The sequence below is a fragment of the Gadus morhua genome, chromosome 15, assembly GCF_902167405.1.
Source record: "Gadus morhua chromosome 15, gadMor3.0, whole genome shotgun sequence".
Lineage (NCBI taxonomy): Eukaryota > Metazoa > Chordata > Actinopteri > Gadiformes > Gadidae > Gadus > Gadus morhua.
The window spans coordinates 7,803,642-7,820,038 of record NC_044062.1 but is presented as its reverse complement, the minus strand read 5'-3'; the positions used below and the strand labels follow the sequence as shown (position 1 = coordinate 7,820,038).

General features: G+C 49.2%; 1 protein-coding gene across 1 annotated transcript in view; it reads left to right on the top strand.

The window, feature by feature from the left end:
• Positions 1 to 16,397, top strand: part of cdh23 (cadherin-related 23) — a 182,591-nt gene that overhangs the window by 81,363 nt on the left and 84,831 nt on the right. The window contains exons 10-13 of the mRNA XM_030378309.1: positions 3,992 to 4,104; positions 7,000 to 7,188; positions 12,212 to 12,361; positions 13,973 to 14,131. Of these exons, the coding sequence (XP_030234169.1) occupies positions 3,992 to 4,104; positions 7,000 to 7,188; positions 12,212 to 12,361; positions 13,973 to 14,131 (611 nt within the window). The remainder of the gene's footprint in view (positions 1 to 3,991; positions 4,105 to 6,999; positions 7,189 to 12,211; positions 12,362 to 13,972; positions 14,132 to 16,397) is intronic.

Below are 16,397 nucleotides of genomic sequence, written 5' to 3'. Positions count from 1 at the left end.
TGTGTGTGTGTGTGTGTGTGTGTGTGTGTGTGTCTGCTAGTGTGTGTCTGTGGCTGTGGCTGCTAGTGTGTGTCTGTGGGTGTGGCTGCTAGTGTGCGTCTGCGCATGCCTGGCACTCAAACACACACTCCCACAAGCATGTGCGTGTGTTTGTGTAAGCTGTGTGAGTGTGTGTCTGCACGAGTGCCTGCTTGTGTGTCTGTGTGTGACTACATGTGTGTTTGCGTGTGTATCTGTATGCGTCGACTAATGTGTCTTTGTGTGTGTCTTTGTGTGTGTCTGCGTGTGCATTGCACTCAAAAACACCCCCCCACGTGCATGTACGTGTGCGTGTGTATGTAATGTCTGTTTCTGCGTGTGCACGCGTGCGGGCGGGGTTGTGTGCGTATGTCTGCGCGTGCGCCTGCGTGTGTGTGCGTGCGGGCGAGCGGGGGGGTGTGTGTGCATGCGTGCGGGCGAGCGGGGGTGTGTGTGTCTGCGTGTGCATGCGTGTTGCTGTGGGCGGGCGGGCGGGGGTGTGTGTCACAGCTCCCCCCCCCTGGGGCTCTAATCACAGTGTAGCGGCAGGAGACCGTTCTCTATCAGCAATTAGATTAGAAATATATTTCCCCTCAATGGGCCCCTGAAGTCACTCTCTATCAGTTTAGCCTGTCTCCCGGGCCCCTGCAGACCGAGGGGCCGGGGGCCTGGGGCCTCATCCACGGGCCCTGAAGCGATGAATCAAAGCGTTTCGTTTCCCTGACGCTGCAGACGCTGCGGCCGTAGCCAGCCGCTGGTTCAAAGAGCGTCGGTTCACAACGTCACATGTCATGCATTTAACTATGTGTGCATGTGTTTGTGTGTGTGTGTGTGTTTGTGTGTGTGTGTATGTGTGCACTTGTGCATGTGTGTGTGTGTGTGTGTGTGCGTATGTCTTTACGCTTGTGCGTGTGTGTGTGTTTTTGTGTGTGTGTGTGTGTGTGTGTTTGAGCTTGTGTGTGTGTGTGTGTGTGTGTGTGTGTGTGCGTGTGCGTGTGTGCGTGCACGAGTGCGTGCTTGTGCAAATGTGTGTGTGCGTGTATGTCTGTGTGCTTGTGCACATGTGTGCGCTTGTGTGTGTATTTGTGTGTGACGAGAGAGTGAGATATATGGATTTGTCTTTACACATTTCCCCCCGCTGCCTCTGGTTTCCAGGCCGGGTGCCAGGCATGCAGACGCGATGAGTGTGTTGGATTAGATTAGCATTCTGGCCAGGCCACCTCATCTGACAGCTCATTTGAAGGCATGAAGTCGTCACCGAGCGGGCTCTAATATTGTGGGCGCAGCCTATATTCCGCCCACCTCACACCCAATAGAAAGCCTCCTTATTCACCATCTGAACGGTAGGCAACAACATGGCCGCACCCAGAGGTTAATAACACCCAATATCCCCGATGCACCCCGACCACTGAGGTTCCTCTGGATTACTGCGCTGATGACAACCTATCAGCGCTACAAGTATTATTTGTTTTTCTTTTTTCTTTTAAAGTGAAGGTTTTCCTTCCCCCCGTTTCCTGAACAGGAAACAATCTTGCCGCTGTCAACAGACCAACGTGAGCTGCTATTGATCGGACGCGTGCAGCGGTCTCCCATGTTTCCCCTCGCTGCCACATGTTTCCCAGAGTGTCGGACATCCGGTATACACCAAAAAACCCTGTTCGGTATTCCCAGACACACGCTGTCGCCCGTTTCCCCGACCTGCCTACCATGAAGCTGGGTATAAGCAGCGGAGTCGCTCCTCTCCCGCCTCCCACTCTCTATCTCCCACCTCTGGCCTCCATCCAGACTAATTACCCAAGGACATTGCTCTCTCTCTCGCCGGGCTCGGCTCCCCATTCTCCCCCCTACTGTACAGCCGGCTACTGGCCAATAATAGAGATCAGAGATTAGGCAGTAGAGAGCGTGGGCACGGGTTAATCTGTTGACCCCGGGCCATTCTGCAGTGTAAACGCAGAATGGCCTCCCTTCTCCCCTTCCTCACCCCTATCTCACTGCAATGGACTCCTCGGTCAGGTACAGACTGCGTGAGGTTGACTGCGGCTCAGAGCTGTGATTGTGGCGTGGACAGTGCACATATATATCATACCTATACTGTATATGAAATAAAGAATTGATGGCCGAAACTGGGGAGCATCAATCCATCTTTGGACATAGAGCTGAATATACAATTCATTTCAACCAATACATATATACTGGTTTATACTGTATATATATATATATATGTGGACATATTTATATTTAATATTTTCTGCTGAGCATGCACATAGCCTGGTCCCGCTGCCTCGTAAAAGGACTTCCATCCGTTCCATATGGCGGCGTGCGGGCCAGACGCCATGCTGACAGCTGTTAAGAGCCGCGGGAACGACTGAGGGGTAATTGAATGAGGCGTCGGGAGTCTTCCCTGTTTAAGTGGCCCTCTCATCCAGCCCTTCGTCCACTCTGTTGTTTGCCTCCCGCTGAAAGGTGTTTGCGGCGATAGCATCATGGGAGTGCTGAATTATCTCACCGCGCCGACGCCGCACGAGAGAAGGGCTGCGTCTGACCGCAGGGCGTGCTCTCACCACGGTGGGGGTGTGTGTGTGTGTGTGTGTGTGTGTGTGTGTGTGTGTGTGTGTGTGTGAGTGTATGTCTGTGTGCGTCCTTGCGTGTGTGGGTGCGTCTGCGCCTGCGTGTGCGTATGTGTGCGTGCGTGCCTTTGTCTGTATTGTGTTTGTGTGTGTGAGTGTATGCGTGTGTGTCATTGTGTGTGTGTGTGTGTCGTGCGTACGTGTGTGCATGTCCGGGTGTGTGTCTTTGTGTGCGTGCCTGTGTGCGTGTGTGTTTGCAGTGGAAATTAGTTGTCATGTTTGATTTGGAACAACAGAGACGGGCGTTGATGACATTGAAGCAAGGGAAAGGGAGAGAGAGCGAGAGACGGAGAGCTGCTAAATATTTCCCTGAATTTGACAAGTGAGAGAATGGCAGGAGAAAAGCTTGGCTGATTAAATAACAAGACAGCGTATTAACATTAGTGAGTATCAACATGGCTGCGTTCCCTGTGGTTTGTGTCGTTACTTACCGCCCCTCTGAATGTATCGCAGGATTATTAGCAGCAGCCTGCAAATCGCATTGAAGGCCAGGACAGCACTGATGGGCTTGTTTTACCCTGAACTCTTTTATGCAGCACACTTGTAAAGAGCAACTCGAAGAATGAACACTAACTTTGTGTTGTTAATTGGAGATTAAAAGGCATATTTAATAGTTTACCTGGTGATGTTTCGGTCCTCTCAAACTCTAAACTTTAAAAACTCATATTTGCTAATTGGATTTTTCTTATGGTTGTGTAGAAGGGCTCACAGTGTGGGAAAGTACACTAGTGACCAAGGGAAGGCTGGTGTGAAGGGGTGGCTGGAGAGTTAGTGTACACCCTGTCACTCTGTCATACCCTGACACACACACACATTAAACAGTGTGTCTCCAGGCCTCCGGTATGGTGTAATCCACCACCCCGTTCCATTATTCATGTGGCCAGCAAACTTATGTTTCCAGTGTTCTTTGTTGCTTTTTGTCTCGACACTCTTGTCTGTCTATATCTGTCCGTCTGTCTGTATCGAGAAGAATCTCTCTCTCTCTCTCTCTCTCTCTCTCTCTCTCTCTCTCTCTCTCTCTCTCTCTCGCTCTTGCTCTCGCCTTCTCTCTCGCTCTTGCTCTCGCTCTTGCTCTCGGTCTCTCTCTCTCTCTTCCTCTCTCTCTATCTGTCTCTGTCTCTTTCTCTCTCTATGTAACTCACAATTAACTAAGGTGAGTAACCATTAATCAATGAATGCGGTCATGAGCATTATTATATGGCATTATATATCCCATAATAAGGTTAGGGTGAACCCTCACCCTAAACCTATTAAGGTATTTCTGGTCAAAAACACTGCATCAAAAAGTAATCTTTCTCTCTGTCTCCCTCCCCCCACCTGCTCCATATGTCTTCCCCTCTACCCAGGTAACACCAACAGCATGTTCGCCCTGGACTACATCAGTGGCTCGCTGACTGTCAACGGCCAGCTGGACCGAGAGAACCCGCTCTACTCAGCGGGATTCACCATCACCGTCAGGGTGAGCTACCGCTGGGGTGGGGTGGAGGTGGAGGAGGAGGAGGTGGAGGAGGAGGAGGAGGAGGAGGAGGAGGAGGAGGAGGAGGAGGAGGAGGAGGAGGAGGTGGTGGTGGTGGTGAAGGAGGTGGTGCTGGAGGAGGTGACGGGGATTTGATGGTAGTAGTAGTGGTGGTGGTGGTTGTGGTGGAGGAGGTGGTGGTGGTGGTGATGGTGGTGGTAGTGGTTGTGGTGGAGGAGGTGGTGGTCGGGTTGTGGTGGAGGAGGTGGTGGAGGAGGTGGTGGTGGTGGTGGTAGAGGAGGAGATGGGGGTGTCATGGTGATGGTGGTGGTAGAGGAGGATATGGGGGTGGTGTTGGTGGAGGTGTTGATGGTGTTGGTGGTGCAGGAGAGTTGGGGAGGGGGTCACAGCCTGGAGGAACGATTGAAGTCAGCTCCTCCTCCGGATCACAGAGGAGCTTTCATGTGATACTGACCTGGAATCACTGCTTCATCCTAAAGATTCTCCCAGATTACTGTGTGCAGTGCAGCGATGCCTCGGCCAAACCACACTTCAAACGTTAACGTGCAAACCACCAATATTTGAACCCTTCAGTAAGTGAGCGTTGCAGAGGCACAATGCATATCTCCGTAGCGCTGAAGAACGAAACCTTCTCCCGTAACGCTCTTCCCAGAGCCTCATGCGTAGGGAACAGGGCCAGCCAGGAGACTTAGCCTGGTGAGGACACGGATCAACCCCTCGGATTTAGAGTCTCAGGTTTCTTCAGGGTTCCTTTCCTTGAGTTCCCTACCTCACGCCGCAGCCGGTCCGAGTCCCGCTCATCCCTCTATCCTTTACTGATCCCAGGTCGTTCTCCCCGGCCCACTTACCAGGGACGACCCAGCCTCTCACCCCCATGGCTGCCCCCCCACCCCCACCCCCCCCCCGTGTCTCTACGTGTCTCTCTAGCCCCAAGGTTCCCTATAGGAGGAAGGAAGTGCATGTGGAATAGCCTTCTTTTTCCGGATCCTCCGAGCTATTTGCGATCAAAGTGATCAGTTCTGCCGGGTTCCAGGGAAACCTGTGAAGCACCAAACGTTCCCAGAGGGGAAATTGCTCCCGGCCGGTGAGTGATTCTTTAAATTCACGGTGACGAGCTAATGGTTCAGTCAGCCGCTGTCCAGCAACGGCCATGAGTGGAACCAGGTTTTTTTTTATGTCTAAATGTAATGAAAAAGAGATTCCATCGGTTTTCAGACGAAAATACACTTCTGTTTCTCAGATTGAAATCAATGACTTCAAAGACTAAAAAGTAAAATTAGCCGAGTGCTGATAACAAAAAAATAAACGAAAGCCCCCCCACAAAGGTATTTATAAGATATGGATTTTCTTTTTTTGTACCCTAAGTTTCCCTCACCTTTTCTACTTGTGCTTTCTGATGCTGTTGTGCGGCTATCGATTCAGAGAGCACTGGTAATACAACTAATTTCTCAACTTCAGGCAGCTTATATACTGCCGGGCGTCTGGAGGTCTGGGGTCAAACGATTCAGCGGCGGAGGGGGCAACAAAGGCTAAACTAGCCTTGATTACCCCCACCCGGACCCCACCCTGTTCTGCTGCCCACGCCTAATTCTATTGCCTCTTACATCCCCTGGATCCACAATGGAGCATAGAGCCGTCCGTCTCGAGAGTGGCTCAGAGGGAGAATTGCCTTGCTGGAGCTCGGCAGCCCGGCTTCTGTGCAGGCAGGCAGAAAGATGTGCAGAGGAGTGTAATTGCAACGTGTGAATAGGACACTTTTCTCTTAAATCCCATTTGGTGTGTGTGTACCTCAGTGTATGTGCCTCCAAGTATGTGTGCCTGGGTCTGTACCTGTCTCTGTGTGTGTGTGTGTGTGTGTGTGTGTGTGTGTGTGTGTGTGTGTGTGTGTGTGTGTGTGTGTGTGTGTGTGTGTGTGTGTGTGTGTGTGTGTGTGTGTGTGTGTGTGTGTGTGTGTGTGTGTGTGAACCTGGGTTTGTGTGGTGTTTAGCTGTGTGTGTACCTGGGTGTGTGTAGCTGTGTGTTTCTGTACCTGTAGGTGTGTGTGTAAGTGTACCTGGGTTTGTGTACCTGTTTGTTTCTGTACGTGTGTGTGTGTGTGTGTGTGTGTGTGTGTGTGTGTGTGTGTGTGTGTGTGTGTGTGTGTGTGTGTGTGTGTGTGTGTGTGTGTGTGTGTGTGTGTGTGTGTGCTGGCCTCCACTTGGCCTCTTCCTATGATTGCCGGGCGTCCATCAGAGCCCCTTTGATCCAATAAATGAACAGCTGTAAATACCTGACTGAGATTACACACTACTACCACCGCCACAAATGGCCCCTTCATCACCCTGGCCTACACATCATCATCCCTCTCTCTCGTCTGTCACTCACCCTCTGCTTTTATTAGCACTGTCTCTTTCCATTCAACTTGGACTGCCTGTATCTGTTTCTGTATCTGTTTCTGTATCTGTATCTGTATCTGTATTGCTCTCTCTCTCGCGCTATCTGTCTGACTCTAATTCTCTTTTCGCTGTCATTTCGAAACTTTCATTAGCAGATATGTTTGTCAAATCCAATATCTTCAGAACCAAAAATTGGGTGTATTTACTGAGCACCCATGTCTCTCTGAGTCTCTGTGTTGTTGTCTTTCTCTCTCTCCCTTTATCTATTTGTATATCTTTGTTTGGCTCTGTCCCTCTCTATCTCCCCCCCTCTCTCTCTCTCTCTCTGTCTCTCTCCCTCGACATCTCTGTTTCTGTGTGTGGTTGTCTCTCTCTCTCTCTCTCTCTCTCTCTCTCTCGCTCTCTCTCTCTCTCTCTCTCTCTCTCTCTCTCTCTCTCTCTCTCTCGCTCTCGCTCTCTCGCTCTCTCGCTCTCTCTCTCTCCCGCTCTATCTCTCCACCAGGGGACAGAGCTGAATGACGACCGCACCCCCTCGGACGCCATGGTGATGACCACCTTCACCATCCTGCTGATCGACCGGAACGACAACGCCCCCACCTTCAACAGCTCCGAGTACCGCGTGCGCATCACCGAGCTGGCCCAGGTGGGCTTCGCCCTGCCCCTCTTCATCCAGGCGGAGGACAAGGACGAGGTGGGACCCCCGCTGTAGTCTGCGCACAGCATGTGTGGCTGTGTGGGATGGCGGGACTGGGGGGGCGTGTGTGTGTGTGTAGGGGTATGTGTGTCTATCTGTTTCTGTAGGGGTGTGTGTGGCTAAATGTATGTCTAGGGGTGTGTTTGTGACTGTTCGGATGGTGGTGTGTGTGTCTATTTGGAGGCAGGGGGTGTTTGTGTCTCTGTGTAGGTGTGTCTGTTTGGGTGGTGGTGTGTGTGTGTTTGGGGGGGGTGGGTGAGGGTGATGCTGAATGTGTTTGGGGTGTGTTTGGGGGCGGGGGATTGACGTTGTGCGGGGAGGTGTGTGTGTGTTTTCTGACGCTGGAGAACATTTCAAGACCATGCCCAACAGTGTAACATCCATTGTCCTCCACCTTTTATCAAGCATTGTCCAGACGCCTTACCAAGACACACAAACTGCCGCACAAAAACACACACACACGCACACATACACCAACCAACACAATCTCCCTCATTTCGCCTCTTCCCGTTCGGCCTCCTCCTCCGACGACAATTTAATTTGGGTTGGAAAAGACGTGGAGGGGGAATTAAATTATAGCTAACGAGAAAAATCAATCACCTGGTTTGGAGATAAGCTGAGAGCTAGTCAGAGCTGATGGTTTCTGGCCCCGCCACCATCAGCGTGGCACTTGACAGATAAGTGCGAGTGGCGTGGACGGAGAGAAAGATGGAGGCGGAGGGAAGGCAGGAGGCGACGCACGCACAGTAGAGAGACACGCGCAAAGGGAAGAGAGATGATGAGTGTGTCTGCGTGTGTCTGTGTTTACACTCCATAACTAATGGGAGGGAGCGCAGAGCCCAGGCTGCCTTGTACGGTACACAGGTGGGGGAAGGAGGCGCAGGAGTCAGAAGATGTTTAAGGTGGAGCTGAGCGATGGGTCCGTGTCTTATTGATGAGGGTGTGAGGGGGGATGGTTGTTGTGGTTGTTTTGGACGTGTGTGTGTGTGTGTGTGTGTGTGTGTGTGTGTGTGTGTGTGTGTGTGTGTGTGTGTGTGTGTGTGTGTGTGTGTGTGTGTGTGTGTGTGTGTGTGTGTGTGTGTTTGTGTGTGAGAGAGTCAGAGAGAAACCACCAACAGGTATTATCAGAGACGCCATTGTTTTTGTTTTTTTTATAACGAAAATCACCAAAATGTGTTGCATTGAATTGACATCACGTGACTTTGTGGTTTGATGACATCGCTTGTCACACTCCCTCCCTTGCGGTCGATGACAGTTACAGTCTAGAAGCCTTTGTGCTGAATATACTATCGGCCATGTTGTTCCCCCTTTAACTAGCTCCTCTCACATCCAAGCGTTTGAGTACGATTTCCTTTGATAAACGGCACCGTTTCACATCGATGACTTAAGGTGTGGGGGGTGTGGGGGGAGTCATTCAGTCTCACATCGGCAGAGGAAGTGTAAGTAGCAGCTAGCATGATTGCCCCCTCTGTAACTTGCCAACAAGAATAGCACACACATACACGAGCAGGGAGAGGAGTAGGGCTTTCTGATCGAAACGCACAATGTTCTCTCCAGCTCGGGACTCCGTGGAGAAAATAGTGATTATTTTGTTCTTAAAGGGGTTGTATTAGGCCAACAGCTGTTAGTGTGATTAGCCGTTTAAAGGCTTTTGAAAATCTACCTTTTTCCTGTGTTTTAGTGACATCACAAGTGGGCGTGTCCACCTAGATGCATGACTTGTAACGGCTGATCAAACACACCCTTTAATTTAAACCTGACTGCGCCGTTTCAAATCCACCTTCTGAAGGTCGGATGATGACCTTCTCATGGGGATGAACCAAGGCTCGTTAGTGCTGAGCGGAACTTTACCTGGACGGTTTTGGAACTGGTCCTTTTCATAAGTCTGCCCCCCCCCCGCCCTAAATGCCAAGAATGGCTTGTCATTCTGTTTTCTGTACTCTAGCATGGGAGCCTCACATTTATGTCAGTAAATGTGAAATCCTCCATCCTACTATCTTATTAGCAATCTCCAGAAACCTGCTCATCCCTCCTTTGCTCTTTCACTACTCTCCTCCTCTACCTCCTTTCCGCACCATTGTATCACATGAAGTCCTATCCGGGGGTCCCAAAAAAAAAACCAGCACATCGCCCCAACGACCATTCATCTCCACGGTCTCCCGGCCGAGTCTTTAGCGCTTCCACAGTCCTCCAGCCGTCCCCTATACATGACATGAGCCTCTGGTCGCCTGACACAGAACCCAGCCCCCGCTCCACACTCCCCCCACGGCAGGCTGACTGCATGACTGCAGCTGAACATTTGGTGTGGCTGCCCCCACCTTCTGGAGCCCTCCCCCCCTGTGGAGAGCTGCAATGCCGGGTCTATTAAACCCTGAAAAAAGAGAGCGGGAGAAGAGCTATTACTCCGGCCAGGCCTATGGTCTTAGCGCTGAACTTCCGCCCAATTGTAACTTTTCGTTTCCTTTCTTTCTTTTTTTTTTCTTCCGTTTACTCGGTTTTCTCGTCTGGCTGTTTAGTGCCTCTGGAACACATAAAGGCCCCTCTAAATTCAAGTTATCTTTTTTATTATTATTATTATTGACCCATAAAGGAATACAATTTTTTTTTCACAGCAAAAAACAAATAATGTCCTGTGTATTAAAGGGGTTAAGAGGCAAATATGGAGCTTCCTCTCTGGTGCTACTGGAGCATTTGTAGTCATTTAAATTAATTCTATTATTAACCATTTCCGTCCTGTTATTGTCAATTAATCTGTAAAAATGAGACACAGATTATGCATAACCAAATGATAATATCAAATGTCAAATAATATCCAATCTCAAAAGGAGTATGCCTCTTTCTAGGCCTTTCCTGGTATTTTGACCACCAAAAGTAATCATAATCAGTGATTCCTGTAGATTCCTCGGACGATCTCCCTTTATATCTCCCTTCTTAATGGAACCTCAACTTAATAACTCCTTTTTGAGGTTTTTTGGCTTTGCTTTTATTTGTTTTTATGTTCCAACACCAACTTATCTATGTTTGTGTTGGAACGTCTTCAGTGGCATTCACACTTCACTAAACCCCCCTCTCTCTCGGTGTCAGCCTTCACAGGCAGAGCCTCCTCAGACTAGGACTAAGTGCTGGACGCCCCTCCCTTTCTCTCTCTCTCTGAGCCAAGAAGTGAGTGTGAGAGAGAGAGAGAGGGGGAGAGAGAGAGAGCGAGAGCAAGAGAGAGAGAGAGAGAGAGCGAGAGCAAGAGAGAGAGAGAGAGAGAGAGAGAGAGAGACCATCTCTGCACAGCCTCGCCCCGCCGACTGAAAAAAAAGGAATCAACCTGCAGCAGCACAGAAGTGTCTCGGCGAAAAACTTTGTGGCAGTCTGCCTCTGACAGCTTGCTTTTATTGGAGGGTTTCTGAAGGCAGAAACAAATAGATGGGCAATTACGTTCACGGGTAGTTGGAGGTGTCATCCCTGCATATTGGACGCGCTTTTTGAATGGGAGTCATCACCCACAATCGTTCTCCCGGTGGCGGTGAAAAACAAAAACAAGGAGGCCATTTCAAACCTCCGCCATAATGCCAATCAAGCCAGCCACTTGTCGCCCTGCGCGGCCTCAGTGGCGCCCAGAGATTGGACTACTCAGGAGCGGGCTCCCTTCAGCCGGCCGCGTAGCGAGGGCTGGGGAGGACGAGAAGGGACTCCGCGCCGAAGGAGAAGGGCTACTGCTAGTGCGTACTGCCTTCGGAGGGTGTCGCGTCCTTCTGACTGTGTGCGGTGACCTGGTGTTTGACCCCCACAGCCAGGTTCCGATGCGAGGGATGGGGTTGACTTGACGATGGTAGGGTAGGGCTGGAACGCGAGGGCGCTAGCCATGCGAAGTGATGCTACATTAGTGGTATGCAGAGTTGCTCTTTTTTTGTGAGCTGAATTGTACTGCGATTACATTTACGTTAAGGGCATTTAACAGACGCTTTTAACCAAAGCGACCTACAATGGTTCACGCATTCACACACCGACGGCGGAGTCAACCGTGCAAGTCGACAGCACAGTTAAGCGGAGGTGCCTTGCTCAGGGACACCTCGACACCAGAGGAGGAGCCAGGGATCGAATTAGCAACCATCCGGATACAAGTCAACCTGATCCACCTCCTGAGCTAAGCTGACTCCTGTGGCGAGCACGTACACCACACTGTAACTACATGCACTTAAGCATTAACAATGTTATCACCCCTGCTAAGCGATGTGAAAGAATACCTAGAAACTAAGCTAATCCCACCTTTGTTTGGCTGAACATGCTGTTGTGTTCAGACTCCAGGATCTCCTCCTTCCCTGAAAAAGAAGAATCAAAGCAAACGTTTACTGGACTCCAGTTGTCTCTCTGTCGAGTGCCATTTCCCTGGTTGATCGACGTGTATGGAGAGAAGCATTGACACATCTTAATTAGTTTAGCTAACCTTTGGGCATTGCTGATGGGGTAGTTAAGCGCTTGTGTGTGTGTTTGTGTGTGATTGTGTGTAGTTGTGTTATTGGCTCCTTTCCTGATAAATTTTGACCTCTGACCTCCCCGGCTGCGAGAGATGGAGATAGAGGATACGACAGCAGGAGCCTCTGGCGAGAGAGAGAGAGAGAGAGAGAGAGAGAGAGAGAGAGAGAGAGAGAGAGAGAGAGAGAGAGAGAGAGAGAGAGAGAGAGACAGAGAGAGAGAGAGAGAACCAGAGATGTGGAGGGAGAGTGACAGAGAGAGAGAGAGAGCACCAAGGCAAGTAAACCTTGCGATTGACAGAGATAGGAGCCCTTGCAGAGCTAATGCTGAATACCGCTGTACATTCAACAGGTGGTCGTCAGCCGCGTCAACACATACATGAAAGCCAGTCCCATCTCTCCCATCCATGCATTAATGAACTCCCTCACCTGTCTCTCTCACACATTACAGCCAGTCTCACATCGACCCCATCCGTACGTTAACGCACTAACTCACCTGTCTCTCTCAGTCACGCCCTGGTCTGTGTCTGAGTCCGTGTCTCTGTGTGCTCCTGCAGGGGGTGAACAGCATGTTCCAGGTGGTCCTCACGGGGAACAACTCGGACCACTTCACCATCTCGCCAACGGCGGTGCAGGGACGGGCAGACATCCGCGTGCGCGTGGCCGTGCCTTTGGACTACGAGAAACTCCGCCGCTACAGCTTCTCCGTGAGTTCAGCTCTGAACGAGAGAATGCTGGGGTTATGCTTATTATTTTAGTGCCGTGGGGACCCCCCACTCGGGGTCCCCTGGTATGCTTATGGGGCCCAAGGAGACGGCTGACGTGAGCTAGAGCTATTTCCTGATCCATTTTCGCAAACCATTTTATTTATTGTTTTATTTTTTCCCTCAATTGGTCCAAGAGAACTTTTATCTTGAAGGTCTCATCAACTGCTGTCAGTGGCTTCCTGTAATTGTTTTCAACAAATGAAACTTTCTCCTCCTTTTAAGTTGCACATCTCTTCGATTTATTGTTTGAGGAATGCCCTGAACACCTCTAGTCTAAAGAATAAAAACAAAAAAATGCATGCAATGTCATTTGCGTTGTTTTCCGTCGTCCAATGAGGTGAATAGAGAGGCAGGCTTTTCTGTTGTCTTGAGGACAACAAGTGTATACAACATGGAGGAGAAACTAGTGCTAGTGCCCTCAGCTTGTCCATATGCAGATGTTTAGATAAATAATAAATGTTTAAATAGATGTTTAAAAGGCGGGTAGACTAAGAACAGAAGATCAGACTTTTCTTTGTAGATCTAACAGAAATGTAATGCGTGTAATGAAACCTCCGTTGCTAGTAACATCCACGACTTACGTCCCGACATGTGGCGTAATGAAGGAAAGAACCAGTTGATTCACTGGCTGTTTATTGGGCTCAGAACTGTTATTTGTCTTCTTCTGATACACAAACATGGCAGAGCTAATGCCGCTACCTCCCTCGCCATCAATCTGGGTCTCTGTCAACGTCCGGACTGGTGTGTGTGGAGACCACAGTCCAACACCAAGGATTGGAACTTCATTATATCTATCTTCTCCAGCGAGTTTTGTTTATTTGTTTGGACACAGGACTATTTGTTTGGACGGCAGAATCACATTTTCTCCGCACCACGTTCCTGTTTGAACTGTGAAATTGAAACTTTGTCAGCTCACTTTAACCCACTTGTTTACAGAATCAGATGGTTGGTCCTTCTCAAGATCACAGAATTAAGGAAGAAAGTCTGCAAATGTCTAGATGGACACTGAAACATAGATATATCACATGCATTAGATTCAATCCTTAATGACAGCTTCAGGGCATACATCGCTGAGAAAAAAAAGCGTGCAACTTGCCGTCATTACACTGTGAAAATGTCAAAATGGACCCCTGAAACATAGACATATTACATCTAAAACACAATCAATGCGTTTCAATCGGCAGCGACAGCTACTTGACACACAACACGCTTAACATTAGCGTGCCTTAGCCAAAAAGCGTGCAACATGTCTGACAAAAAGCTGCCTGTTTTGTTTGTCGGTTAACTGTGTAAATGTCACTACAGACACCTGGACAGACATATTATATCTAAAACAGAGTCAATGCCCTTGATGCATTCAGCAGACACAGCTGTGTCTTGCTGTCTTCCACAGTGCTGTCTACCGAAAAAGGGCACAAAAATCAGCAAGAAGCACATTTTGTCCGTCATTTGCACTGGGAAAATGTCAGTACGGGCACCTGTAATGTAGTCATATCGTAACTAAAGCATAACTATCATAGCCTTAACACAAGACGTACCTCCTCTTCCCAGCTCTACGCCAACGAGTCCATGTCGGACCACGTGGGCTTCGCCCGCATCTTCATCGACCTCATCAACGAGAACGACAACCGGCCCATCTTCAGCCAACCCGTGTACAACATCAGCCTGCCCGAGAACACGCCCACCGGCACACCGCTGATCCGCATCCTGGTGAGTACCGCAGGGGGGGTCCGTGCGGGCCCATATGAAGGGGAGTATCAAACTGGGGATGAAGGGAAAGCATCCCTGACACTCACACTCCCACACATGGTCATCATGGAGCATGCTTTGAAACACGAGACCAGGATCAAGCGGGGCTGCCTGTGATGTAAGCTTAATGAGGGTTTAGGCTATGGGAGGCTCCTGTACCTCATCAGACCATGAAAACAAACTCACTACATTTAAGTATACTTTAATCGTAATTTTTTGTTTCGTTTTGTAAGTACTTACATTTGAGTAAGTACTAAATACCTATTTAAATATATTCAGTGTAAATACTAAATATATATACTTAAATACTATATTTAAGCATATATATGTGTAAGTATTTAAGTATATTTAAATATGATTAAATACTTAAGTATTTAGGTATATTTTGCTGACCGGTTTAAATACATGACACACTGAGACAATACACAGCTGATAAAAAACATGTTTGAAACGCTTCCAAGTGCATGACTACAGACCAGCCAGGGCCAATCCCTGGTTGGGCACGTTGCGATCAAACCCCCCCCTATCAAGCCCTAAATAGGGTTCCAATCAGATGCCTCAGGACAATGCTTTATGGGGGTTCTGATCTTGGTCCCGGTGTCCTTCGCCCACCTTGCCGGGGTTCTGCATTGTTCCTCTCCCCCCTCCCCCCCCCCACTGTATCTCATAAGTGAGCGTGATTATTCGTTCCCCATTCATTCCCGTGACAGAACATCCCCTGCCCCGCTGGATAAAACAGCGAGGGAACACAAGGGAAAATCAATAGCGTTTATAGACTGGGCCGCGCTGATGAAATGGAGATTGGGCCCAATCTAGCAGCCAATAGGTCTGGCTGGGGCTGCCCCCCTCAAGCTCCACTGCACCGGGCGGCCTCCCCTAGAATCTTCTATCGCTGGGGGTGGGGGTTTGGGTGTGGTGGGGGGGGGGGGGGGGGGGGGGGGGGGGGGGGAGAGCGGAGAGCGACTGAGGTGGAAGTAAGAGGAGATGTGATGGTTCTCTCTGCCAGAGAATCGAACTGGCGGGAGATGACAGCGTGGGCCGGCTCTGACGGAGAAGAGGATGTTCTTTTGCACTGACATACGGGCCGGTGGCCAACACACACACACACACACACACACACACACACACCTATACACACGCACACACACACATACACACACACACACCTATACACAGACACACACACCTATACACACGCACACACACACATACACACACACACACCTATACACAGAAACACACACACTCACACACACGCACACCTATACAGACGTGCGCACCTCCACACAGTGAATCCACAAATCATTTCCAAACATATTGTTCTAGCCTTTAAATGTGTAGCTTAGAGCAAGCCGAACTCTAGCTGTGTGATGCAAAAACATAAAGAAGTAAAAGCACAACACAACAAATATAATAGAATGGAAAATTGTTGTAAATGTTTCATGGGCTAGTGAGATTCAAACCCGCTTGGTAACTGAATGTGGCATTTTTGTATATTTGGAATTCAAAACCTTTACCCAAATGAAGCTAATGTTTCCAAATGTGTTAATAATAGTATACTCTGTTAGAAAATGGCACTGTTAGGATAAAGCAGTTGTGTCTAGCAAAAATGTGTTACCGAAATGCTGATATAACAACAACACAATGCGGCATGAGAGACAATGTTCCATACGTTACATTATCACATGTCAAAGTCTGTATATTGGGTATATTTTGACAGAAAATATAAAACAAGAGACGCAAACATTTGGAAAAAGGGTTCGGTGATGAAAACAATGAACAATCGGCCCATTGCAAAACCACCCCTTAACTGACCCCCCCACTTACTCCCCGGTGTTGGTATGGTCCGTCATTCCTCTTCAGGTGGTTAAGTGGTTCATTCACTCCACTCTCTCCCCTTCTCCACCAACATGGAACGGGCTCCGTTCCGGTGAACGCTCCTAATTTGGGACCGTCCGGAGCATTCCGACCAAACATAATTGGTTTGGAACCCAGAAAGTTAGTTCCCAGCCGGAACCCAGAAATAGCAGGTTTTCCTTGACCTAAAGGGAGGCTGGGAAGAGCATGCTACTGCTTAGTCCTGGTATGCATTTTGCAATGCCAACTGATGATGATGATGCATCCTTGATCACAATGGTTCCGCTCAGAACTGGTGAGAACGCGAAACTGGTTCACTGATGGGAAAATGGACTGCATTTATGCAACATATAAATGCACTTATCTATCC